This window comes from Oncorhynchus clarkii, chromosome 2, assembly GCF_045791955.1.
Source record: "Oncorhynchus clarkii lewisi isolate Uvic-CL-2024 chromosome 2, UVic_Ocla_1.0, whole genome shotgun sequence".
Lineage (NCBI taxonomy): Eukaryota > Metazoa > Chordata > Actinopteri > Salmoniformes > Salmonidae > Oncorhynchus > Oncorhynchus clarkii.
The window spans coordinates 90,553,090-90,578,089 of NC_092148.1; the positions used below are offsets into that span (position 1 = coordinate 90,553,090).

The window sequence follows — 25,000 nt, forward strand, 5'->3', positions numbered from 1 at the left end:
TGATTCCTCCGTTCACTGAGTACAGCAGCAGCACCGAGTGGGACCGTTCTGGGACACCTGGGAAACAGAACACACAGAGTCAACATGCTGTACAACAAATCAACAAAAACACAAAACAAGAGGCCTCCCGGGTGGCGCAGTGGTCTAAGTTACTGCATCGCAGTGCTAGCTGTGCCACCACAGACTCTGGGTTCGAGCCCAGGCTCTGTCGCAGCCGGCCGCGACCGGGAGGTCCATGGGGCGATGCACAATTGGCCCAGCGTCGTCCGGGTTAGGGAGGGTTTGGCCGGTAGGGATATCCTTGTCTCATCATGCACCAGCGACTCCTGTGGCTGGCCGGGCGCAGTGCACGCTAACCAGGTCGCCAGGTGCACGGTGTTTCCTCCGACACATTGGTGCGGCTGGCTTCCGGGTTGGATGCGCGCTGTGTTAAGAAGCAGTGCGGTTGGGTTGTGTTTCAACCTTCGTCTCCCCCCCCTGAGCCCGTACGGGAGTTGTAGCGATGAGACAAGATAGTAGCTTCTAACAATTGGATACCACGAAATTGGGGAGAAAAAGGGGTAAAAAAAAACAAACATAAAACACACACTATTTCAAACGTACATGATAACTATGATAACTGCAAGCGGATAGAGACAGAATGTGTGTGAAATCGAGTGACCCACCCTTAGTGATGAACTTGAAGGAGAACTGGATGTAAAGTGTGCTGGTACAGTCCAGGTCCCTAGACACCAACATACGTAGACCTTCCTACAAAATCCAGGAAAAGAGAAATTAAGATTATTTATAATCAATGAGAAGGTCCCTAGACACAGTACAGTCCAGGTCCCTAGACACAGTCCTGAGACACCAACATACGTAGGTAGACCTTCCTACAAAATCCAGGAAAACAGAAAGAGAAATTAAGATTATTTATAATCAATGAGAAAGTACACTTACTGAGTCTTCTAGGGAAAATGCTGTGTATGTACTGTCAAAGCTCTTCTCTGTTCCGACACCCCATTGGTGAAACCAGCTTCTCCCCCTGAAGCTAGGACAACAGAGTCCCTGTCCATCTTCCCCCTGAAGCGAGGACAACAGAGTCCCTGTCCATCTTCCCCCCTGAAGCTAGGAATACAGAGTCCCCTGTCCATCTTCCCCCTGAAGCTAGGACAACAGAGTCCCCTGCCCATCTTCCCCCTGAAGCTAGGACAACAGAGTCCCCTGCCCATCTTCCCCCTGAAGCTAGGTCAACAGAGTCCCTGTCCATCTTCCCCCTGAAGCTAGGACAGCAGAGTCCCTGTCCATCTTCCCCCTGAAGCTAGGACAGCAGAGTCCCTGCCCATCTTCCCCCTGAAGCTAGGACAGCAGAGTCCCTGTCCATCTTCCCCCTGACTCTAGGACAGCAGAGTCCCTGTCCATCTTCCCCCTGAAGCTAGGACAGCAGAGTCCCTGTCCATCTTCCCCCTGAAGCTAGGACATCAGAGTCACTGTCCGTCTTCCCCCTTGATGCTAGGACATCAGAGTCCCCTGTCCATCTTCCCCCCTGATGCTAGGACAGCAGAGTCCCCTGTCCATCTTCCCCCTGAAGCTAGGACAGCAGAGTCCCCTGTCCATCTTCCCCCCTGATGCTAGGACATCAGAGTCCCTGTCCGTCTTCCCCCCTGATGCTAGGACATCAGAGTCCCCTGCCCGTCTTCCCCCCTGAAGCTAGGAATGCAGAGTTCCCTGCCCATCTTCCCCCTGGAGCTAGGACAGCAGAGTCCCTGTCCATCTTCCCCCCTGAAGCTAGGAATGCAGAGTCCCTGTCCGTCTTCCCCCCTGAAGCTAGGAATGCAGAGTCCCTGTCAATCTTCCCCCTGAAGCTAGGACAGCAGAGTCCCTGTCCATCTTCCCCCTGAAGCTAGGACAGCAGAGTCCCTGTCCATCTTCCCCCCTGATGCTAGGACAGCAGAGTCCCTGTCCATCTTCCCCCCTGATGCTAGGACAGCAGAGTCCCTGTCTATCTTCTCCCCTGAAGCTAGGACAGCAGAGTCCCTTGTCCATCTTCCCCCCTGAAGCTAGGACAGCAGAGTCCCTGTCCATCTTCCCCCCTGATGCTAGGACAGCAGAGTCCCTGTCCATCTTCCCCCTGAAGCTAGGACAGCAGAGTCCCTGTCCATCTTCCCCCTGAAGCTAGGACAGCAGAGTCCCTGCCCGTCTTCCCCCTGATGCTAGGACAGCAGAGTCTCTGTCCATCTTCCCCCTGAAGCTAGGGCAGCAGAGTCCCTGTCCATCTTCCCCCTGAAGCTAGGACAGCAGAGTCCCTGCCCGTCTTCTGAAAACATCTGAAACTCTGTCTTATTAAAGAGTATCTATAAGGAGACATCCCAGTCATTCTTGTTCCACCACCCCATCACTAGTCTTTCAATCATGTACTTACTACAACTGTGATATGTGGTTGTTCTCATCTTAGCTATCTTAAGATGGATGCAATGTAGCATCTCCTAAGTGACTAAAATGTCAAAAAGTGTGAGTGTGTGGATGCACGCATCTTCTCTCTCCTCTCTCTAGGTCTCCTCTAGGACTTTCAGAGAAATGTGTTTATCACATAAAACCAGTGTGTGTACAGTGTACAGTACAGTATACAGCAGGAATCCTACCCCTTTGAAGATGAGGGCGGTGCCAGATTTGAGGGGCTCCCCGCTGAGCGTTCCCCTCTCAGCCCCGTACACCTCGGGCCACTGCTCCGCCGCCAGGTTCTCGTTGAAGTCTTCTCTCAGGATGGAGGGGAGGGGGGCCAGGGGCACGCAGTGGGCCCCGCCGTAACCATGGTCACACCTGAGAGAGAGAGAGAGAGAGAGAGAGAGAGAGAGAGATCTTTCATCCCAACAACCCTTCACCCTCATGAAACGTACTAACCAGTTGCTGTACCAACACCAATAGTCTTGGCTGAGGAAGGCGGCTTCAAGCATCTTGTTTTTGTTAACTTGTACTTGTAAATTGTGTAAAGGCCTCCCGTGAAAGAAGCCTCAGCCTCAATAAGACTCCCAATGAAAATGAAGGTAAATGAAATTTTAAAAAATTAAAACATGCAGAGTGCCTTATAGTGTCTGTGTGTGTGTAACTCACACACAGCGTCCGTTGTCACAGAGTCCGTGTCCAGAGCACATCCAGGGACAGCCAGGGGCCAGCAGCACGTTGTCCAAGGCCCAGCCATCAGCTCCGGGGATGAAGTGAGGCTGGATCCACCTGAACCGTGTCCTGGGAGAACTGAAAACATTGCATTTGGAAAGGTGAGTCACGACAAAAACTCTCTCCATGATAAAAAAATAAAATGTGCTGTCTACATTATCTCAAGTTTAAAACATGATGTGGCATATTTTTTTATTTTTTTGGGGGGGGGGGAGTCTTAACAAGGACACACAGATTGGACCTGGAAACAGGGTCAGAAGGTCGTACGTACTTGGCAGCGCTGGGCAGATACACTGTAACCCTCCTCCAACGGGTGTACCGCGTAGCGGTGTACACAGAGTTCATAGTGTAGCCGGTACAACCGATGGCAGGGGGCACACACTCTGGGGTGAGCAGGGCCCAGTGGCGCCCGCAGTCTGTAGGGTGGCATCATGTTGTATTTACTTTCAGAAATTAACATTAACAAACACATATACACATATAATGCCTTATAATACACATGTAATGCCTTATAATGCCTTATAATACACATATAATGCCTTATAATACACATGTAATGCCTTATAATGCCTTATAATACACATGTAATGCCTTATAATGCCTTATAATACACATGTAATGCCTTATAATGCCTTATAATACATATGTAATGCCTTATAATGCCTTAGAATGCCTTATAATACACATGTAATGCCTTATAATGCCTTACAATGCCTTATAATACACATGTCATGCCTTATAATGCCTTATAATGCCTTATAATACGCATGTCATCCCTTATAATGCCTTATAATGCCTTATAATACACATGTCATGCCTTATAATGCCTTATAATGCCTTATAATACTCATGTCATGCCTTATAATGCCTTATAATGCGTTATAATACACATGTAATGCCTTATAATGCCTTATAATGCGTTATAATACACATGTAATGCCTTATAATACACATGTAATGCCTTATAATACACATATAATGCCTTATAATGCCTTATAATACACATGTCATGCCTTATAATACACATGTAATGCGTTATGATGCATGTATAGTTTCTAAAGGCTGATTCAGGAAGGTATAGAGTGTGATACCTGTGGAAAACTCCAGCCTGACACCATGAGAGGACGTGACTGTCTTACTGCAACCCATAGACAGGTCAAACTGCAGGAAGGAAGAGCCAGACACTTCAAAGTCCCAGCTCTCTGCGTACCGTGGCTTCTCTGGAGAGGCAGAGAGGCAGAGAGAGAGAGAGGGACATGGTTAACATAGGGGCTAGTTCATGGGTTAGGGATGGCTTACAGTGTCCCAGCTCTCAGCGTACCGTGGCTTCTCTGGAGAGGCAGAGAGGCAGAGAGGCAGAGAGAGAGAGAGAGACATGGTTAACATAGGGGCTAGTTCATGGGTTAGGGATGGCTTACAGTGTCCCAGCTCTCAGCATACCGTGGCTTCTCTGGAGAGGCAGAGAGGCAGAGAGGCAGAGAGAGAGAGAGAGACATGGTTAACATAGGGGCTAGTTCATGGGTTAGGGATGGCTTACAGTGTCCCAGCTCTCAGCGTACCATGGCTTCTCTGGAGAGGCAGAGAGTGGTTAGAGTGGAGGGGCGGCAGGTAGACTAGTGGTTAGAGTGGAGGGGCGGCAGGTAGCCTAGTGGTTAGAGTGGAGGGGCGGCAGGTAGACTAGTGGTTAGAGTGGAGGGGCGGCAGGTAGACTAGTGGTTAGAGTGGAGGGGTGGCAGGTAGCCTAGTGGTTAGAGTGGAGGGGCGGCAAGTAGACTAGCGGTTAGAGTGGAGGGGCGGCAGGTAGACTAGTGGTTAGAGTGGAGGGGCGGCAGGTAAACTAGTGGTTAGAGTGGAGGGGCGGCAGGTAGACTAGTGGTTAGAGTGGAGGGGCGGCAGGTAGCCTAGTGGTTAGAGTGGAGGGGCGGCAGGTAGACTAGTGGTTAGAGTGGAGGGGCGGCAGGTAGACTAGTGGTTAGAGTGGAGGGGTGGCAGGTAGCCTAGTGGTTAGAATGGAGGGGCGGCAAGTAGACTAGCGGTTAGAGTGGAGGGGCGGCAGGTAGACTAGTGGTTAGAGTGGAGGGGCGGCAGGTAAACTAGTGGTTAGAGTGGAGGGGCGGCAGGTAGCCTAGTGGTTAGAGTGGAGGGGCGGCAGGTAGACTAGTGGTTAGAGTGGAGGGGCGGCAGATAGACTAGTGGTTAGAGTGGAGGGGTGGCAGGTAGTCTAGTGGTTAGAGTGGAGGGGCGGCAGGTATCCTAGTGGTTAGAGTGGATTGGCGGCAGGTAGACTAGTGGTTAGAGTGGAGGGGCGGCAGGTAGACTAGCGGTTAGAGTGGATGGGCAGCAGGTAGCCTAGTGGTTAGAGTGGAGGGGCGGCAGGTAGTCTAGCGGTTATAGTGGAGGGGTGGCAGGTAGGCTAGCGGTTAGAGTGGAGGGGCGGCAGGTAGACTAGTGGTTAGAGTGTTGGACTTGTAACCGAAAGGTTGCAAGATCGAATCCCCCGAGCTGACATAGTAAAAATCAGTCCTTCTTCCCCTGAACAAGGCAGTTAACCCCACTGTTCCTAGACCGTCATTGAAAATGAGAATTTGTTCTTAACTGACTTGCCGAGTTAAATAAAGGTCCCCCAAAAAAATAATGGAGGGGGTTTAGGGGTTAGAAGTCAGAGTCTACTCTGCAGTATGATGAGTTTCTATAGCTTCTTTCTCAATTGCCCCCCCCCCCATCCTTCATTGCACTGATGTGAAAGACGTGACCAGCTGAAGGCCAATGTAAGGATGAGGCCAATGTAAGGATGAGGCCAATGTAAGGATGAGGCCAATGTAAGGATGAGGCCCAATGTAAGGATGAGGCCAATGTAAGGATGAGGCCCAATGTAAGGATGAGGCCCAATGTAAGGATGAGGCCAATGTAAGGAGGAGCTTTCTCCATATCAGAGGGATGAAGAGACTTCCATCAAGGATCGATGACAGGGGTTTGTGTGACTCACTGTCTGTTGAAATGGACAGACAGTCCACTGTGACCTCTCCCCCGTCCTTCTGTCTGTTTATCAAATCAAGGTTTATTTGTTACGTGCGTCGAATACAACAGGTATTCAGTGAATTACACTGAATACCTACAGTGAAATGCTTACTTACTATACACAGTAGAGGCTATATACAGTAGAGAGGCTATATACAGTAGAGAGGCTATATACAGCAGAGAGGCTATATACAGTAGAGAGGCTATATACAGTAGAGAGGCTATATACAGTAGAGAGGTTATATACAGTAGAGATGCTATATACAGTAGAGAGGCTATAGACAGTGGTGAGGCTATATACAGTAGGGAGGCTATGTACAGCAGAGAGGCTATATACAGTAGAGAGGCTATATACAGTAGAGAGGCTATATACAGCAGAGAGGCTATATACAGTAGAGAGGCTATATACAGTAGAGAGGCTATATACAGTAGAGAGGTTATATACAGTAGAGATGCTATATACAGTAGAGAGGCTATAGACAGTGGTGAGGCTATATACAGTAGGGAGGCTATGTACAGCAGAGAGGCTATATACAGTAGAGAGGCTATATACAGTAGAGAGGCTATATACAGTAGAGAGGCTATATACAGTAGAGTGGTTATATACAGTAGAGATGCTATATACAGTAGAGAGGCTATAGACAGTGGTGAGGCTATATACAGGCACCGGTTAGTCGGGCTAATTTATGTGTGTGTGTGTGTGTGTGTGTGTGTGTACGCAGTAGCTTGACTCACTGTCTGTGGCATCGGAGTAGAAGGACAGAGCCGTGTCCAGAGACAAACAGTCCACTGTGACCTCTCCCCCCTGGACACGGTACCAGTTGTGTCTGAGCGGGGACGTCCCGGCGAACTTGTCATGGAAACCAGTCCTGGAACTGTCGTTCATACCGATCAGAACATCATCCATAGCCCACTGGGCTGAGTGTTTACCTGCGGAGAGACAGAGATACTCTGTATGACGCTTGACCCTTGACCCTTGTCACCCTATTGACCTTTCCAGCACGTTTCCAGATTTTAAAAAATGGTGGATGCATAACAAGGCCAGCTCAGTTTGGTTTGGCTCGGCTCAGTTTGGTTTGGCTCGGCTCAGTTTGGTTTGGCTCGGTTCAGTTTGGTTTGGCTCGGCTCGGTTTGGTTTGGCTCGGCTCGGTTTGGTTTGGCTCGGCTCGGTTTGGTTTGGCTTGGTTTGGCTCGGCTCGGTTCGGTTTGGCTCGGCTCGGTTCGGTTTGGCTCGGCTCGGTTTGGCTCGGCTCGGTTCGGTTTGGCTCGGCTCGGTTCGGTTTGGCTCGGCTCGGTTCGGTTTGGCTCGGCTCGGTTCGGTTTGGCTCAGTTTGGTTTGGCTCGGCTCAGTTTGGTTTGGCTCGGCTCAGTTTGGTTTGGCTCGGCTCAGTTTGGTTTGGCTCGGCTCAGTTTGGTTTGGCTCGGCTCAGTTTGGTTTGGCTCGGCTCGGGCCAGTTGTGTGAAAGGCATAAGAGTAGTTCTATTTCCTGTATACTGTGGACTGTAAGAGTAGATCTATTTCCTGTATACTGTTGACTGTAAGAGTAGATCTATTTCCTGTATACTGTGGGCTGTGAGAGTAGTTCTATTTCCTGTATAGTGTGGACTGTAAGAGTGGTTCTATTTCCTGTATACTGTGGACTGTAAGTGTAGTTCTATTTCCTGTATACTGTGGGCTGTAAGAGTAGTTCTACTTCCTGAATGCTGTGGGTGTCACAGATCCTTCTGGAACTTTCATTGTGCACACCAGGACCCTGTTCCCACTGTTTGTACTTGTATATATGTGTCTGTTGTTCACCATGGTGCTGTCCAGTATTGTTACCATGTCTGTTGGTCACCATGGTGCTGTCCAGTATTGTTACCATGTCTGTTGGTCACCATGGTGCTGTCCAGTATTGTTACCATGTCTGTTGGTCACCATGGTGCTGTCCAGTATTGTTACCATGTCTGTTGGTCACCATGGTGCTGTCCAGTATTGTTACCATGTCTGTTGGTCACCATGGTGCTGTCCAGTATTGTTACCATGTCTGTTGGTCACCATGGTGCTGTCCAGTATTGTTACCATGTCCATTGGTGCGTGAGAGTACCTGTGCTGTGTGTTTGGGCTTTTGTGCCCTTGTGGATTGCGCAGATGATTACGGGTCTCGTCCCGTGTGTTAATCATTGTGCGCTTGTGTTATTTATTTGAGGTACTCCTCTTTTGTTTTGGGTTTCTACCCTGTGTTTTATATAGTGTTTGTTTGGTCTTCGTCCCGTGTGTTAATCATTGTGTGTTATTTATTTGAGGTTCTCCTCCCTCTTTTGTTTTGGGTTTCAACCCTGTGTTTTTGTGAAGTGTTTGTTTGGTCTTCGTCCCCAGGCCTTTACACGGCACGCCGTAATTTGGGCTAAATAAAAAACCCTGTTACACATTCCTGCGCCTGTCTCCTGAATCATTCATACCAATGTGACAGTTGGCTATAAGAGCAGTTCTCTGTCCTGTATACTGTGGGCTATAAGAGGCAGGTCTGACTCCTCACCTTGCTAATGGGCTATAAGAAGCTGGTCTGACTCCTCACCTTGCTGTGGGCTATAAGAGGCAGGTCTGACTCCTCACCTTGCTGTGGGCTATAAGAGGCAGGTCTGACTCCTCACCTTGCTGTGGGCTATAAGAGGCAGGTCTGACTCCTCACCTTGCTGTGGGCTGTAAGAGGCAGGTCTGACTCCTCACCTTACTGTGGGCTATAAGAGGCAGGTCTGACTCCTCACCTTGCTGTGGGCTATAAGAGGCAGGTCTGACTCCTCACCTTGCTGTGGGCTATAAGAGGCAGGTCTGACTCCTCACCTTGCTGTGGGCTGTAAGAGGCAGGTCTGACTCCTCACCTTGCTGTGGGCTATAAGAGGCAGATATGACTCCTCACCTTGCTGTGGGCTGTAAGAGGCAGATACGACTCCTCACCTTGCTGTGGGCTATAAGAGGCAGGTCTGACTCCTCACCTTGCTGTGGGCTATAAGAGGCAGGTCTGACTCCTCACCTTGCTGTGGGCTGTAAGAGGCAGGTCTGACTCCTCACCTTGCTGTGGGCTATAAGAGGCAGGTCTGACTCCTCACCTTGCTGTGGGCTATAAGAGGCAGGTCTGACTCCTCACCTTGCTGTGGGCTGTAAGAGGCAGGTCTGACTCCTCACCTTGCTGTGGGCTATAAGAGGCAGGTCTGACTCCTCACCTTGCTGTGGGCTATAAGAGTCAGGTCTGACTCCTCACCTTGCTGTGGGCTATAAGAGGCAGGTCTGACTCCTCACCTTGCTGTGGGCTATAAGAAGCAGGTCTGACTCCTCACCTTGCTGTGGGCTATAAGAGGCAGGTCTGACTCCTCACCTTGCTGGGGGCTATAAGAGGCAGGTCTGACTCCTCACCTTGCTGTGGCTGCCACCAGCGGAACACTGTGTAGGGGGTCTTGGCGGCTGGAGGCAGTTCAATGGTCACCACCTGGGGTTCCAGGAAGGAGCCAAAGTCCAGCTCTCTCAGGAACTGCCACTGCACCCCGTTGTTGGTTGAGAACTGGACAACCACTCCTGGAGGACCAGATGAGAAAAGAGAAGGAGACGGGGGGCAGGAGGAGGAGAGGAGGGGGAGGAGAGGAGGAGGGGGGAGGAGAGATGGGGACAGGAGGAAGAGAGGAGGGGGGAGGACATGAGGAGGAGGAGGGGAGGAGGAGGAGAGGAGGGGGGGAGAGGAGGAGGGGGGAGGAGATGAGGAGGAGGAGAAGGAGGGGAGGAGGAGGAGAGGAGGAGGAGAGGAGGGGGAGAGGAGGGGGGAAGATGAGGAGGGGGGAGGAGAGGAGGAGGAGGAGGGGAGGAGGAGGAGAGAAGGAGAGGGAGAGGAGTTAGGAGATGAGGAGGAGGAGGGGAGGAGAGGAGGAGGAGAGGAGGAGAGGAGGAGGAGAGTAGTAGGAGAGGAGGAGGAGAGGAGGGGAAGAAGAGGAGGGGAGGAGGAGGAGAGGAGGAGGAGAGTAGTAGGAGAGGAGGAGAGGAGGAGAGTAGTAGGAGAGGAAGAGAGGAGGAGAGGAGGAGGAGAGTAGTAGGAGAGGAGGAGGAGCGGAGGAGAGGAGGAGAGTAGTAGGAGAGGAGGAGGAGAGTAGTAGGAGAGGAGGAGGAGAGGAGGAGGAGCGGAGGAGAGGAGGAGAGTAGTAGGAGAGGAGGAGGAGAGTAGTAGGAGAGGAGGAGAGGAGGAGGAGAGTAGTAGGAGAGGAGGAGAGTAGTAGGAGAGGAGGAGGAGAGTAGTAGGAGAGGAGGAGGAGAGTAGTAGGAGAGGAGGAGAGGAGGAGGAGAGTAGTAGGAGAGGAGGAGAGGAGGAGGAGAGGAGGAGAGGAGGAGGAGAGGAGGAGGAGAGTAGTAGGAGAGGAGGAGAGGAGGAGGAGAGTAGTAGGAGAGGAGGAGAGGAGGAGGAGAGGAGGAGGAGAGTAGTAGGAGAGGAGGAGAGGAGGAGGAGAGTAGTAGGAGAGGAGGAGAGTAGTAGGAGAGGAGGAGGAGAGTAGTTGGAGAGGAGGAGAGGAGGAGAAAGGTCAGAAATAAAGAATACAATACAACAATACTGTCCTTTAAAATCCATGAAGGGATGAGAATAAGTAACTAAGTCCTCACGTTCTCATTGGTAAGGTGCATTATGGGTCGTACAGTACATCATGTTGCCCTCCTCACAGACATCTGGGAGATGACTAAAGGTCTGACTCAAAAATCAAAATATCTTTGTGATTCAGAATATGCTGACACAGATTTTTTTTTTTTAAAGAACACCATCATTGTTTGATTCTAACTTTTAAAAAGGATCTGCTGAAACACTAGACTTCAATGGTGGATCAAATGGACAGGAGACACAGGGCAGGAAAAAGACCTGGAGCTACTGAATATAATCCACAATGCAGTGTCAATAAACCACCACACGGTGGAAGCAGAGAGACTCATTGAGTTCGGCTATGAGTTTAGAGAGAGACCTCCTGCCCAATGTATGACCATATTAGAGAGACATATTTCCCTCAGATTACACAGATCACAAAGAATTCGAAAACAAATCCAATTTTGATAAACTCCCATATCTACTGGGTGAAATCCCACAGTGTGCCATCACAGCAGCAAGATTTGTGACCTGTTGCCACAAGAAAAGGACAACCAGGGAAGAACAAACACCATTGTAAATACAACCCATATTTATGCTTATTTATTTTCCCTTGTGTACTTTAACCATTTGTACATTGTTAAAACACTGTATATACGTAATATAACATTTGTAATGTCTTTATTGTTTTGAAACTTCTGTATGTGTAATATTTACTGTTAATTTTTATTGTTTATTTCACTTTTGTATATTATCTACCTCACTTGCTTTGGCAATGTTAACACATGTTTCCCATGCCAATAAAGCCCCTTGAATTGAATTGAATTGAATTGAATTGAGAGCTTAAGTGGGACATCGTCAGTAGCGATGGTGATGGTGATGGTCAGTCACCTTCGTTGCGGGAGCGAGGTCTAGTGCAGGTGGGTCCAACGTTCTTCCCTCCGATCCGGATGTAGAACTGCACCAGCCTGCATGGACAGACGGACGGACGGGACGGACAGACAAGACAAGACACACAGGAGGACACGGGGTTTTAGTTCACTGGAAACTGGAACGGCTTTTGTTCTTGTCCAGCACTCATTGTCTAAACTGACCAGGATTTTAGCCAAAGAGTTTAAGGAAGAAAAATGAAGAAAAGCAACACTGTGGTGTAAAGCTGATCACACTGAGAACGTGCGTACTGACCGTGTGTTGGTAGTATCCAGGGTGACAGTCAGTGCCTGTCTTTTCCCAGAGCTGCTGAAGTACAGGGCTTTGCCCTCGCTGATGGTACCGCAGCCGCCTCCAACCTGACCCCCACTCAGGCTCTGCCACAGCGGGCTCAGCTTGCTCTCAAAGCCCTCCACCAGCTCTGTGGGACTGGCCACTGCTGGCACACAGCTGTCCTGTTCCACTGGGGAACACACAGACACACAAGAGAAAGCAACACATTGTTTATCACAATCACTAAACTGTTTTCAACTATCAGAGATGTCCACTCTTCCTTCTCCATTTCACCATCTCTTTTTCTCCTCTCTCTCCCTCCCCTCTCTCTCTCTCTCTCTCTCCCTACCCCTTCTCTCCCTCCCTCTCTCCCTCCTATTTGTTCCTCTCCTCTCTCTATCAGTACCTACCTGTATAGCCCATATCACAGAAGCATACTCCAGAGATGCAGTCTCCGTGTCCTCCACAATGGTTGGGACAGGGCTCAGAGATGTAGACTCCGTCTAGGGCGAAGGCTGGAGCGTCCCGGTACACACTACTCTCCTGGAACCACCGGAACCGCGTTTTACTGTGTGGGGAAGGGGGTGGGGTAGAGAGAGAGAGAGGTGGGGTAGAGAGAGAGGTGGGGTAGAGAGAGAGAGGTGGGGTAGAGAGAGAGAGGTGGGGCAGAGAGAGATAGGTGGGGTAGAGAGAGAGAGAGGTTATCGAAAATTATCCATTGAAAATTATCAATGGAAATAAAATGTATCATTTTGGATTTGGAGTCACACTCAAAATTAAAGTGGAAAACGACACTACAGGCTAATCCAACTTTGATGTAATGTCCTTAAAACAAGTCAAAATGAGGCTCAGTCGTGTGTGTGGCCGCCACGTGCCTGTATAACCTCCCTACAATGCCTGGGCATGCTCCTGATGAGGTGGCGGATGGTCTCCTGAGGGATCTCCTCCCAGACCTGGACTAAAGCATCCGCCAACTCCTGGACAGTCTGTGGTGCAATTGTTGGTGGATGGAGCGAGACATGATGTCCCAGATGTGCTCAATTGGATTCAGGTCTGGGGAACGGGCGGGCGGACCAGTCCATATCATCAATGCCTTCCTCTTGCAGGAACTGCTGACACACTCCAGCCACATGAGGTCTAGCATTGTCTTGCATTAGGAGGAACCCAGGGCCAACCGCACCAGCATATGGTCTCACAAGGGGTCTGAGGATCTCATCTCGGTACCTAATGGCAGTCAGGCTACCTCTGGCGAGCACATGGAGGGCTGTGCGGCCCCCCAAAGAAATGCAACCCCTCACCATGACTGACCCACCGCCAAACCGGTCATGCTGGAGGATGTTGCAGGCAGCAGAACGTTCTCCACGGCGTCTCCAGGACGCCAGTGGCGAATTTGCCAATCTTGGTGTTCTCTGGCAAATGCCAAACGTCCTGCACGGTGTTGGGCTGTAAGCACAACCCCCACCTGTGGACGTCGGGCCCTCATACCACCCTCATGGAGTCTGTTTCTGACTGTTTGAGCAGACACATGCACATTTGTGGCCTGCTGGAGGTCATTTTGCAAGGCTCTGGCAGTGCTCCTCCTGCTCCTCCTTGCACAAAGGCGGAGGTAGCGGTCCTGCTGCTGGGTTGTTGCCCTCCTACGGCCTCCTCCACATCTCCTGATGTACTGGCCTGTCTCCTGGTAGCGCCTCCATGCTCTGGACACTACGCTGACAGACACAGCAAACCTTCTTGACACAGCTCGCATTGATGTGCCATCCTGGATGAGCTGTACTACCTGAGCCACTTGTGTGGGTTTTAGACTCCGTCTCATGCTACCACTAGAGTGAAAGCACCGCCAGCATTCAAAACTGACCAAAACATCAGCCAGGAAGCATAGGAACTGAGAAGTGGTCTGTGGTCACCACCTGCAGAACCACTCCTTTATTGGCGGTGTCTTGCTAATTGCCTATAATTTCCACCTGTTGTCTATTCCATTTGCACAACAGCATGTGAAATTTATTGTCAATCAGTGTTGCTTCCTAAGTGGACAGTTTGATTTCACAGAAGTGTGATTGACTTTACTCCCTTTATTTTTTGGAGCAGTATATATACACAGAGATAGAGGAAAGGGAGATATATATATATATACAGGGATAGGGGGAAGGAGATATATATATATATATATACAGAGATAGAGGGAAGTAAAGTCATTCAGCAGTTCATAACAGCATTATAACCATCTTGCTGTAAATCTGCACAACAGCGTCTCCTGATTCTTACATCTAACCCGGTTTCAAGGACCAATATTGAATGAACTGAACAATAATCTGTACCTTCTCACAGTCTTTCTAACAGTAGCTATGTCATTGTTATACCTCAGTCAGTTTCAATCTACCCATCCCATAATACGCGTTTTCATCTACCTGGCGGCCACGTTGCGCTGTATCACCACGGTGACCCTGGTCCAGCGTTCAAAGTCTCCCGTGGCGTAGACGGTTGGTTCCCTGAGTTCCCGCCCACTGCCCTCGCAGCCGCCTGCCCCTGAGGATGCTGGGTAGCAGCCCTCCTTCACCAGCGCCCAGGTACGGCCGGCATCATGGGAGTACTGCAGCAGGACTGGAGCTGACGCACTGAACTGGGACTCACAGCCGATGTTCAACTGGGGAGAATTAGACTTTTAAATCTCTATTTAGGTCAAAAATATCATACAGTACATTACACAAACACATAAAAAAAAGGTATTTTAAAAAGTGATTGAAGAAATGAAAGAAAGAGAGAGAGAGAGAGAGAGAGAGAGAGAGATAGAGAGGGAGAGAGAGAGAGAAAGAGAGAGAGAGACCGTACACACATACACCGTACCTTAAACTGCAGGGTGTACCCTGGGCGTAGAGCCAGATCTCTGGTCACTGCCACCCTGTCGCCGTCAGAGCGCCCGAACACCATGGCGGAGGGCGTGGTGGCACAGAAGCTGCCGTTCCTCTCCTTCTCCATGCCCTCGTTACCCAGCATCAGCCACACACTCATCTGGTTCAGAGGGTAGTCAAACGCCGGCTTCTCATAGAAGTTCTACAGAGACAAGAGGATTGGTTAATCCGTTCTTTAGTTATCCTTGTTACCGTCACCAACCGTTAACTGAAGCATTGTTCAATGTACAAAGTCAATGTCCAAATCCTCTCAAGTTAATATAAAACAATCCATTTTACAGATTGGGAATGATTTGTGCATGAATATTGTCTGGTGTCAGTGTCAACCTATAAGATCCTGACCTGTGGCAGCGTGGGGTCGTCTACCAATGAGAGACTGACCTGTGGCAGTGTGGGGTCGTCTACCAATGAGAGACTGACCTGTGGCAGTGTGGGGTCATCTACCAATGAGAGACTGACCTGTGGCAGCGTGGGGTCGTCTACCAATGAGAGACTGACCTGTGGCAGTGTGGGGTCGTCTACCAATGAGAGACTGACCTGTGGCAGTGTGGGGTCATCTACCAATGAGAGACTGACCTGTGGCAGCGTGGGGTCGTCTACCAATGAGAGACTGACCTGTGGCAGCGTGGGGTCGTCTACCAATGAGAGACTGACCTGTGGCAGCGTTGGGTCGTCAGCCAATGAGAGACTGGCAGCGTGAGGTCGTCAGCCAATGAGAGACTGACCGTGGCAGCGTGGGGTCATCTACCAATGACAGACTGACCTGTGGCAGCGTGGGGTCATCAGCCAATGAGAGACTGACAGCGTGGGGTCATCAGCCAATGAGAGACTGACCTGTGGCAGCGTGGGGTCATCTACCAATGAGAGACTGACCTGTGGCAGCGTGGGGTCATCTACCAATGAGAGACTGACCTGTGGCAGCGTGGGGTCGTCTACCAATGAGAGACTGACCTGTGGCAGCGTGGGGTTTTCTACCAATGAGAGACTGACCTGTGGCAGCGTGGGGTTGGCCATGGGGATGATGTGCTTCTGTCTCTCAGAAAGTATGATGACATCATCGATGGCCCACTGGTCGTAGCCGTCCCCAGAGTGGAGGGGCTGCCACCATCTGAACCTGGTACATGAGGTCTTAGAGGCCAGCGGTAGCTCATAGTGGACAAACCTAGGAAGAGGAGATCAGTCAGACAGACAGTCAGTCAGTAACACAGTCAGAAAGTCAGTCAGACAGTTAGTCAGATATTCAGTCAGACTGTTAGTTAGATATTTAGTCAGACAGTCAGTCAGACAGACAGTCAGTCAGTAACGCAGTCAGAAAGTCCATCAGTCAGTTAGTCAGATATCCAGTCAGTCAGATATTCAGATATTCAGTCAGTCAGATATTCAGATATTCAGTCAGACAGTTAGTCATCCAGTCAGTCAGACAGACAGACAGTCAGACAGTTAGTCAGATATTCAGTCAGACATTTAGTCAGCCAGTCAGTCAGTCAGACAGACAGCCGGTTGATCAGTCAGACAGTCAGACAGAGACATACAGACAGACAGTCAATCAATCAATTAATCAGTCAATCAATCAAGCCATCAACAGTTGTCACTAAGTACCTTTCAGTAATCAGGTCTAGACCCAGAAGAGCAAGCAGAAGCTAAGTGACAAGGAAAAACTCCCTAGTGACAAGGAAAAACTCCCTAGTGACAAGGAAACACTCCCTAGTGACAAGGAGAAACTCCCTAGTGACAAGGAAACACTCCCTAGTGACAAGGAAAAACTCTCTAGTGACAAGGAAAAACTCCCTAGTGACAAGGAAAAACTCCCTAGTGACAAGGAAAAACTCCCTAGTGACAAGGAAAAACTCCCTAGTGACAAGGAAAAACTCTCTAGTGACAAGGAAAAACTCCCTAGTGACAAGGAGAAACTCCCTAGTGACAAGGAAAAACTCCCTAGTGACAAGGAAAAACTCCCTAGTGACAAGGAAAAAACTCCCTAGTGACAAGGAAACACTCCCTAGTGACAAGGAAAAACTCCCTAGTGACAAGGAAAAACTCCCTAGTGACAAGGAAAAACTCCCTAGTGACAAGGAAAAACTCCCTAGTGACAAGGAAAAAACTCCCTAGTGACAAGGAAAAACTCCCTAGTGACAAGGAAAAAACTCCCTAGTGACAAGGAAAAACTCCCTAGTGACAAGGAAAAACTCTCTAGTGACAAGGAAAAACTCCCTAGTGACAAGGAGAAACTCCCTAGTGACAAGGAAACACCCCCTAGTGACAAGGAAAAACTCCCTAGTGACAAGGAAAAACTCCCTAGTGACAAGGAAAAACTCCCTAGTGACAAGGAAAAACTCCCTAGTGACAAGGAAAAACTCTCTAGTGACAAGGAAAAACTCCCTAGTGACAAGGAGAAACTCCCTAGTGACAAGGAAAAACTCCCTAGTGACAAGGAAAAACTCCCTAGTGACAAGGAAAAACTCCCTAGTGACAAGGAAAAAACTCCCTAGTGGCAAGGAAAAACTTTAGAATCCTTTTAAAACCTTGAATACAATTTAGATAGTAGATCTATATATCTCAGAGATCAGTTCCCAGCTGATTCCTCTATCGTTAATCTCTAGTTGCTCCCTTCCTCACCGTGGCTTGATGAAATCGCTGAAGTACATCTCAGCGATGAGTCCCCAGCTGATTCCTCCATTGTTACTGTACTGTAGAAGGACTCCTTCCTCCCTGCTGTCTGCTGTGTTACACTCCGCCCAGTCTCCGCCCACACGGAGGTAAAACTGGACAAACTCAGCCCACTCTGTGTCCAGGTCATAGCTCACCAGCTGCCTCAGTCCAGCCTGTTACACACTCACATACACGCACACACACACACACACGCACGCACGCACGCACACACACACACACACACACAATAAAAACGTTGTATTCAGGTTGTTATCTAGTCAGATAACCAGACTACAACCAGATGACCAAGTTTGTGTGTGTGTGTGTGTGTGTGTGTGTGTGTGTGTGTGTGTGTGTGTGTGTGTGTGTGTGTGTGTGTGTGTGTGTGTGTGTGTAGTGTGTGTATATTCTACCTTGCTGAAGTAGAGCGAGGATCCGGAGGAGACCACCCCACAGCCCACATCAGGGGTCACCACCTCTCCACCAATCACCTCCTGCCACGTGGCCAGCAGACCGTCCTGGGACTCAAAGTCTGACAGGACACTGGAGGAGAGAGGAGAGGAGGACAGGCAGTCTGGACCTGAGAAACCTTCATCACACCTGGAAGAGACAGGAGACACATTAATGACAACATTGAATCCTCTGGTGTGAATGTACAGGAGTGTGTGTGTTGTCTGTGTGTGTGTGTGTGTTGTCTGTGTGTCTGTGTGTGTGTGTGATTGTTTTCAAGTAAATTTGCATTATGTAATGCATACATTAGACAGGTCTGTATTACATGTTTGTGTTCCATACGCTTGTGTACGTGCATGAGAGAGAGATGTTCCCTGTTAGAGAGAGAGATGATCCCTGTTAGAGAGAGAGATGTTCCCTGTTAGAGAGAGAGATGTTCCCTGTTAGAGAGAGAGATGTTCCCTGTTAGAGAGAGAGAGATGTTCCCTGTTAGAGAGAGAGAGATGTTCCCTGTTAGAGAGAGAGAGAGAGAGAGAGATGTTCCCTGTGAGAGAGAAAGATGTTCCCTGTTAGAGAGAGAGAGAGAGATGTTCCCTGTTAGAGAGAGAGATGTTCCCTGTGAGAGAGAGAGACGTTCCCTGTTAGAGAGAGAGATGTTCCCTGTTAGAGAGAGAGATGTTCCCTGTTAGAGAGAGAGAGAGATGTTCCCTGTTAGAGAGAAAGATGTTCCCTGTTAGAGAGAGAGAGAGAGATAGAGATGTTCCCTGTGAGAGAGAGAGATGTTCCCTGTTAGAGAGAGAGATGTTCCCTGTGAGAGAGAGAGACGTTCCCTGTTAGAGAGAGAGATGTTCCCTGTTAGAGAGAGAGATGTTCCCTGTTAGAGAGAGAGAGAGATGTTCCCTGTTAGAGAGAGAGAGATGTTCCCTGTTAGAGAGAGATGTTCCCTGTTAGAGAGAGAGATGTTCCCTGTTAGAGAGAGAGAGAGAGATGTTCCATGTTAGATAGAGAGATGTTCCCTGTTAGAGAGAGAGATGTTCCCTGTTAGAGAGAGAGACATTCCCTGTTAGAGAGAGAGATGTTCCCTGTTAGAGAGAGAGACATTCTCTGTTAGAGAGAGAGACGTTCCCTGTTAGGGAGAGAGATGTTCCCTGTTAGAGAGAGAGATGTTCCCTGTTAGAGAGAGAGACGTTCCCTGTTAGAGAGAGAGGCATTCCCTGTTAGAGAGAGAGATGTTCCCTGTTAGAGAGAGAGAGAGATGTTCCCTGTGAGAGAGATAGATGTTCCCTGTGAGAGAGAGAGATATTCCCTGTTAGAGAGAGAGATGTTCCCTGTTAGAGAGAGAGATGTTCCCTGTTAGAGAGAGAGATGTTCCCTGTTAGAGAGAGAGATGTTCCCTGTTAGATAGAGATGTTCCCTGTTAGAGAGAGAGATGTTCCCTGTTAGAGAGAGAGATGTTCCCTGTTAGAGAGAGAGAGAGAGAGATGTTCCCTGTTAGAGAGAGGGAGGTGTTCCCTGTTAGAGAGAGAGGTGTTCCCTGTTAGAGAGAGAGGTGTTCCCTGTTAGAGAGAGAGGTGTTCCCTGTTAGAGAGAGAGAGAGATGTTCCCTGTTAGAGAGAGAGAGATGTTCCCTGTTAGAGAGAGAGAGAGAGATGATCCCTGTTAGAGAGATAGATGTTCCCTGTTAGAGAGAGAGAGAGAGAGATGTTCCCTGTTAGAGATAGAGAGATGTTCCCTGTTGGAGAGAGAGATGATCCCTGTTAGAGAGAGATATGTTCCCTGTTAGAGAGAGAGAGAGAAAGATGTTCCCTGTTAGAGATAGAGAGATGTTCCCTGTTAGAGAGAGAGAGATGTTCCCTGTTAGAGAGAGATGTTCCCTGTTAGAGAGAGAGATATGTTCCCTGTTAGAGAGAGAGAGAGAGAGATGTTCCCTGTTAGAGATAGAGAGATGTTCCCTGTTAGAGAGAGAGAGATGTTCCCTGTTAGAGAGAGATGTTCCCTGTTAGAGAGAGAGATATGTTCCCTGTTAGAGAGATAGATGTTCCCTGTTAGAGAGAGAGAGAGAGATGTTCCCTGTTAGAGAGAGAGAGATGTTCCCTGTTAGAGATAGAGAGATGTTCCCTGTTAGAGAGAGAGAGAGAGATGATCCCTGTTAGAGAGATATATGTTCCCTGTTAGAGAGAGAGAGAGAGAGATGTTTCCTGTTATAGAGAGAGAGATGTTCCCTGTTAGAGAGAGCGATGTTCCCTGTTAGAGAGATAGAGATGTTCCCTGTTAGAGAGATAGAGATGTTCCCTGTTAGAGAGAGAGAGAGAGATGTTCCCTGTTAGAGAGAGAGAGATGTTCCCTGTGAGAGAGAGAGATGTCCCCTGTTAGAGAGAGAGAGAGATGTTCCCTGTGAGAGAGAGAGATGTTCCCTGTGATAGAGAGAGATGTTCCCTGTTAGAGAGAGAGATATGTTCCCTGTTAGAGAGAAAGATGTTCCCTGTTTGAGAGAAAGATGTTCCCTGTTTGAGAGAGAGAGATGTTCCCTGTTAGAGAGAGATGTTCCCTGTTAGAGAGAGAGAGAGAGATGTTCCCTGTTAGAGAGAGAGAGAGATGTTCCCTGTTAGAGAGAAAGATGTTCCCTGTTTGAGAGAGAGATGTTCCCTGTTAGAGAGAGATGTTCCCTGTTAGAGAGAGAGAGAGAGATGTTCCCTGTTAGAGAGAGAGAGAGATGTTCCCTGTTAGAGAGAGAGAGATGTTCCCTGTTAGAGAGAGAGAGATGTTCCCTGTTAGAGAGAGAGATGTTACATGTTAGATAGAGAGAGAGAGACGTTCCCTGTTAGAGAGAGAGAGATGTTCCCTGTTATAGAGAGAGAGATGTTCCCTGTTAGAGAGAGATGTTCCCTGTTAGAGAAATAAAGATGTTCCCTGTTAGAGAGATAGAGATGTTCCCTGTTAGAGAGAGATGTTTCCTGTTAGAGAAAGAGAGATGTTCCCTGTGAGAGAGAGATGTTCCCTGTTATAGAGAGAGAGAGATGTTCCCTGTTAGAGAGAGATGTTCCCTGTTAGAGAGATAGAGATGTTCCCTGTTAGAGAGAGAGAGATGTTCCCTGTGAGAGAGAGAGAGAGAGAGATGTTCCCTGTGAGAGAGAGAGATGTTCCCTGTGAGAGAGAGAGATGTTCCCTGTTAGAGAGAAAGATGTTCCCTGTTAGAGAGAGAGAGATGTTCCCTGTTAGAGAGAGAGAGATGTTCCCTGTTAACTTCCGGCGTCGACAGAGATGGCCGCCTCGCTTCGCGTTCCTAGGAAACTATGCAGTTTTTTGTTTTTTTACGTGTTATTTCTTACATTAGTACCCCAGGTCATCTTAGGTTTCATTACATACAGTCGAGAAGAACTACTGAATATAAGATCAGCGTCAACTCACCATCAGTACGACCAAGAATATGTTTTTCGCGACGCGGATCCTGTGTTCTGCCTTACAAACAGGACAACGGAGTGGATTCCATGCAGCGACCCAAAAAAACAACTCCGAAAAAGAGGGAAACGAGGCGGTCTTCTGGTCAGACTCCGGAGACGGACACACCGTGCTCCACTCCCTAGCATTCTTCTTGCCAATGTCCAGTCTCTTGACAACAAGGTTGATGAAATCCAAGCAAGGGTAGCATTCCAGAGGGACATCAGAGACTGTAACGTTCTTTACTTCACGGAAACGTGGCTCACTGGAGAGACGCTATCCGAGGCGGTGCAGCCAACGGGTTTCTCCACGCATCGCGCAGACAGAAACAAACATCTTTCTGGTAAGAAGAGGGGCGGGGGCGTATGCCTTATGACTAACGTGACATGGTGTGATGAAAGAAACATACAGGAACTCAAATCCTTCTGTTCACCTGATTTAGAATTCCTCACAATCAAATGTAGACCGCATTATCTACCAAGAGAATTCTCTTCGATTATAATCACAGCCGTATATATCCCCCCCAAGCAGACACATCGATGGCTCTGAATGAACTTTATTTGACTCTTTGCAAACTGGAAACCATTTATCCGGAGGCTGCATTCATTGTAGCTGGGGATTTTAACAAGGCTAATCTGAAAACAAGACTCCCTAAATTTTATCAGCATATCGATTGCGCAACCAGGGGTGGAAAGACCTTGGATCATTGTTACTCTAACTTCCGCGACGCATATAAGGCCCTGCCCCGCCCCCCTTTCGGAAAAGCTGACCACGACTCCATTTTGTTGATCCCTGCCTACAGACAGAAACTAAAACAAGAGGCTCCCGCGCTGAGGTCTGTCCAACGCTGGTCCGACCAAGCTGACTCCACACTCCAAGACTGCTTCCACCACGTGGACTGGGACATGTTTCGTATTGCGTCAGACAACAACATTGACGAATACGCTGATTCGGTGTGCGAGTTCATTAGAACGTGTGTTGAAGATGTCGTTCCCATAGCAACGATTAAAACATTCCCTAACCAGAAACCGTGGATTGATGGCAGCATTCGCGTGAAACTGAAAGCGCGAACCACTGCTTTTAATCATGGCAAGGTGTCTGGTAACATGACCGAATACAAACAGTGCAGCTATTCCCTCCGCAAGGCTATCAAACAAGCTAAGCGTCAGTACAGAGACAAAGTAGAATCTCAATTCAACGGCTCAGACACAAGAGGCATGTGGCAGGGTCTACAGTCAATCACGGACTACAGGAAGAAATCCAGCCCAGTCACGGACCAGGATGTCCTGCTCCCAGGCAGACTAAATAACTTTTTTGCCCGCTTTGAGGACAATACAGTGCCACTGACACGGCCTGCAACGAAAACATGCGGTCTCTCCTTCACTGCAGCCGAGGTGAGTAAAGACATTTAAACGTGTTAACCCTCGCAAGGCTGCAGGCCCAGACGGCATCCCCAGCCGCGCCCTCAGAGCATGCGCAGACCAGTTGGCCGGTGTGTTTACGGACATATTCAATCAATCCCTATACCAGTCTGCTGTTCCCACATGCTTCAAGAGGGCCACCATTGTTCCTGTTCCCAAGAAAGCTAAGGTAACTGAGCTAAACGACTACCGCCCCGTAGCACTCACTTTCGTCATCATGAAGTGCTTTGAGAGACTAGTCAAGGACCATATCACCTCCACCCTACCTGACACCCTAGACCCACTCCAATTTGCTTACCGCCCAAATAGGTCCACAGACGATGCAATCTCAACCACACTGCACACCGCCCTAACCCATCTGGACAAGAGGAATACCTATGTGAGAATGCTGTTCATTGACTACAGCTCGGCATTCAACACCATAGTACCCTCCAAGCTCGTCATCAAGCTCGAGACCCTGGGTCTCGACCCCGCCCTGTGCAACTGGGTACTGGACTTCCTGACGGGCCGCCCCCAGGTGGTGAGGGTAGGCAACAACATCTCCTCCCCGCTGATCCTCAACACTGGGGCCCCACAAGGGTGCGTTCTGAGCCCTCTCCTGTACTCCCTGTTCACCCACGACTGCGTGGCCACGCACGCCTCCAACTCAATCATCAAGTTTGCGGACGACACAACAGTGGTAGGCTTGATTACCAACAACGACGAGACGGCCTACAGGGAGGAGGTGAGGGCCCTCGGAGTGTGGTGTCAGGAAAATAACCTCACACTCAACGTCAACAAAACTAAGGAGATGATTGTGGACTTCAGGAAACAGCAGAGGGAACACCCCCCTATCCACATCGATGGAACAGTAGTGGAGAGGGTAGCAAGTTTTAAGTTCCTCGGCATACACATCACAGACAAACTGAATTGGTCCACTCACACAGACAGCATTGTGAAGAAGGCGCAGCAGCGCCTCTTCAACCTCAGGAGGCTGAAGAAATTCGGCTTGTCACCAAAAGCACTCACAAACTTCTACAGATGCACAATCGAGAGCATCCTGGCGGGCTGTATCACCGCCTGGTACGGCAACTGCTCCGCCCTCAACCGTAAGGCTCTCCAGAGGGTAGTGAGGTCTGCACAACGCATCACCGGGGGCAAACTACCTGCCCTCCAGGACACCTTCACCACCCGATGTCACAGGAAGGCCATAAAGATCATCAAGGACATCAACCACCCGAGCCACTGCCTGTTCACCCCGCTATCATCCAGAAGGCGAGGTCAGTACAGGTGCATCAAAGCTGGGACCGAGAGACTGAAAAACAGCTTCTATCTCAAGGCCATCAGACTGTTAAACAGCCACCACTAACATTGAGTGGCTTCTGCCAACACACTGACACTGACTCAACTCCAGCCACTTTAATAATGGGAATTGATGGGAAATTATGTAAATATATCACTAGCCACTTTAAACAATGCTACCTTATATAATGTTACTTACCCTACATTATTCATCTCATATGCATACGTATATACTGTACTCTATATCATCGACTGTATCCTTATGTAATACATGTATCACTAGCCACTTTAACTATGCCACTTTGTTTACATACTCATCTCATATGTATATACTGTACTCGATACCATCTACTGTATCTTGCCTATGCTGCTCTGTACCATCACTCATTCATATATCCTTATGTACATATTCTTTATCCGCTTACACTGTGTACAAGACAGTAGTTTTGGAATTGTTAGTTAGATTACTTGTTGGTTATTACTGCATTGTCGGAACTAGAAGCACAAGCATTTCGCTACACTCGCATTAACATCTGCTAACCATGTGTATGTGACAAATAAATTTGATTTGATTTGATTTGATTTGAGAGAGATGTTCCCTGTGAGAGAGAGATGTTCCCTGTGAGAGAGAGAGATGTTCCCTGTTAGAGAGAGAGATGTTCCCTGTGTGTGTTCATTATGTACTGTAAATCCACAGTTCTGACCTGCAGTGTCCGTGGTCACACCATCCGTGTCCGTGGCACATCTGAGGGCACTGCTGTCCGATGTAGATATCGTCCAGAGCCCATTCATCCTGCTCTCCATAGTAGTTCTGGATCCAACGGAACCGAGTCGCACTGGACCTGAACACATCAGCACACACAGAAAACAGACATCAGAGAGAACCACT

The 25,000-nt window shown here is 48.9% G+C and overlaps 1 protein-coding gene across 1 annotated transcript in view; it reads right to left on the reverse strand.

The window, feature by feature from the left end:
• LOC139376078 (reelin-like) overlaps positions 1–25,000 on the reverse strand; it is a 278,855-nt gene that overhangs the window by 40,544 nt on the left and 213,311 nt on the right. Inside the window, exons 24-40 of the mRNA XM_071118239.1 lie at positions 24,816–24,953; positions 17,935–18,121; positions 17,489–17,694; positions 15,863–16,034; positions 14,808–15,014; positions 14,372–14,607; positions 12,377–12,534; positions 11,949–12,156; positions 11,655–11,731; positions 9,566–9,724; positions 6,907–7,101; positions 4,245–4,373; positions 3,425–3,569; positions 3,091–3,231; positions 2,622–2,799; positions 666–750; positions 1–57 (exon numbers count right to left, since the gene is read on the reverse strand). The exon at positions 1–57 is cut by the window's left edge and continues 126 nt beyond it. Coding sequence (XP_070974340.1) covers positions 1–57; positions 666–750; positions 2,622–2,799; positions 3,091–3,231; positions 3,425–3,569; positions 4,245–4,373; positions 6,907–7,101; positions 9,566–9,724; positions 11,655–11,731; positions 11,949–12,156; positions 12,377–12,534; positions 14,372–14,607; positions 14,808–15,014; positions 15,863–16,034; positions 17,489–17,694; positions 17,935–18,121; positions 24,816–24,953 — 2,678 coding nt within the window. The remainder of the gene's footprint in view (positions 58–665; positions 751–2,621; positions 2,800–3,090; positions 3,232–3,424; positions 3,570–4,244; positions 4,374–6,906; positions 7,102–9,565; positions 9,725–11,654; positions 11,732–11,948; positions 12,157–12,376; positions 12,535–14,371; positions 14,608–14,807; positions 15,015–15,862; positions 16,035–17,488; positions 17,695–17,934; positions 18,122–24,815; positions 24,954–25,000) is intronic.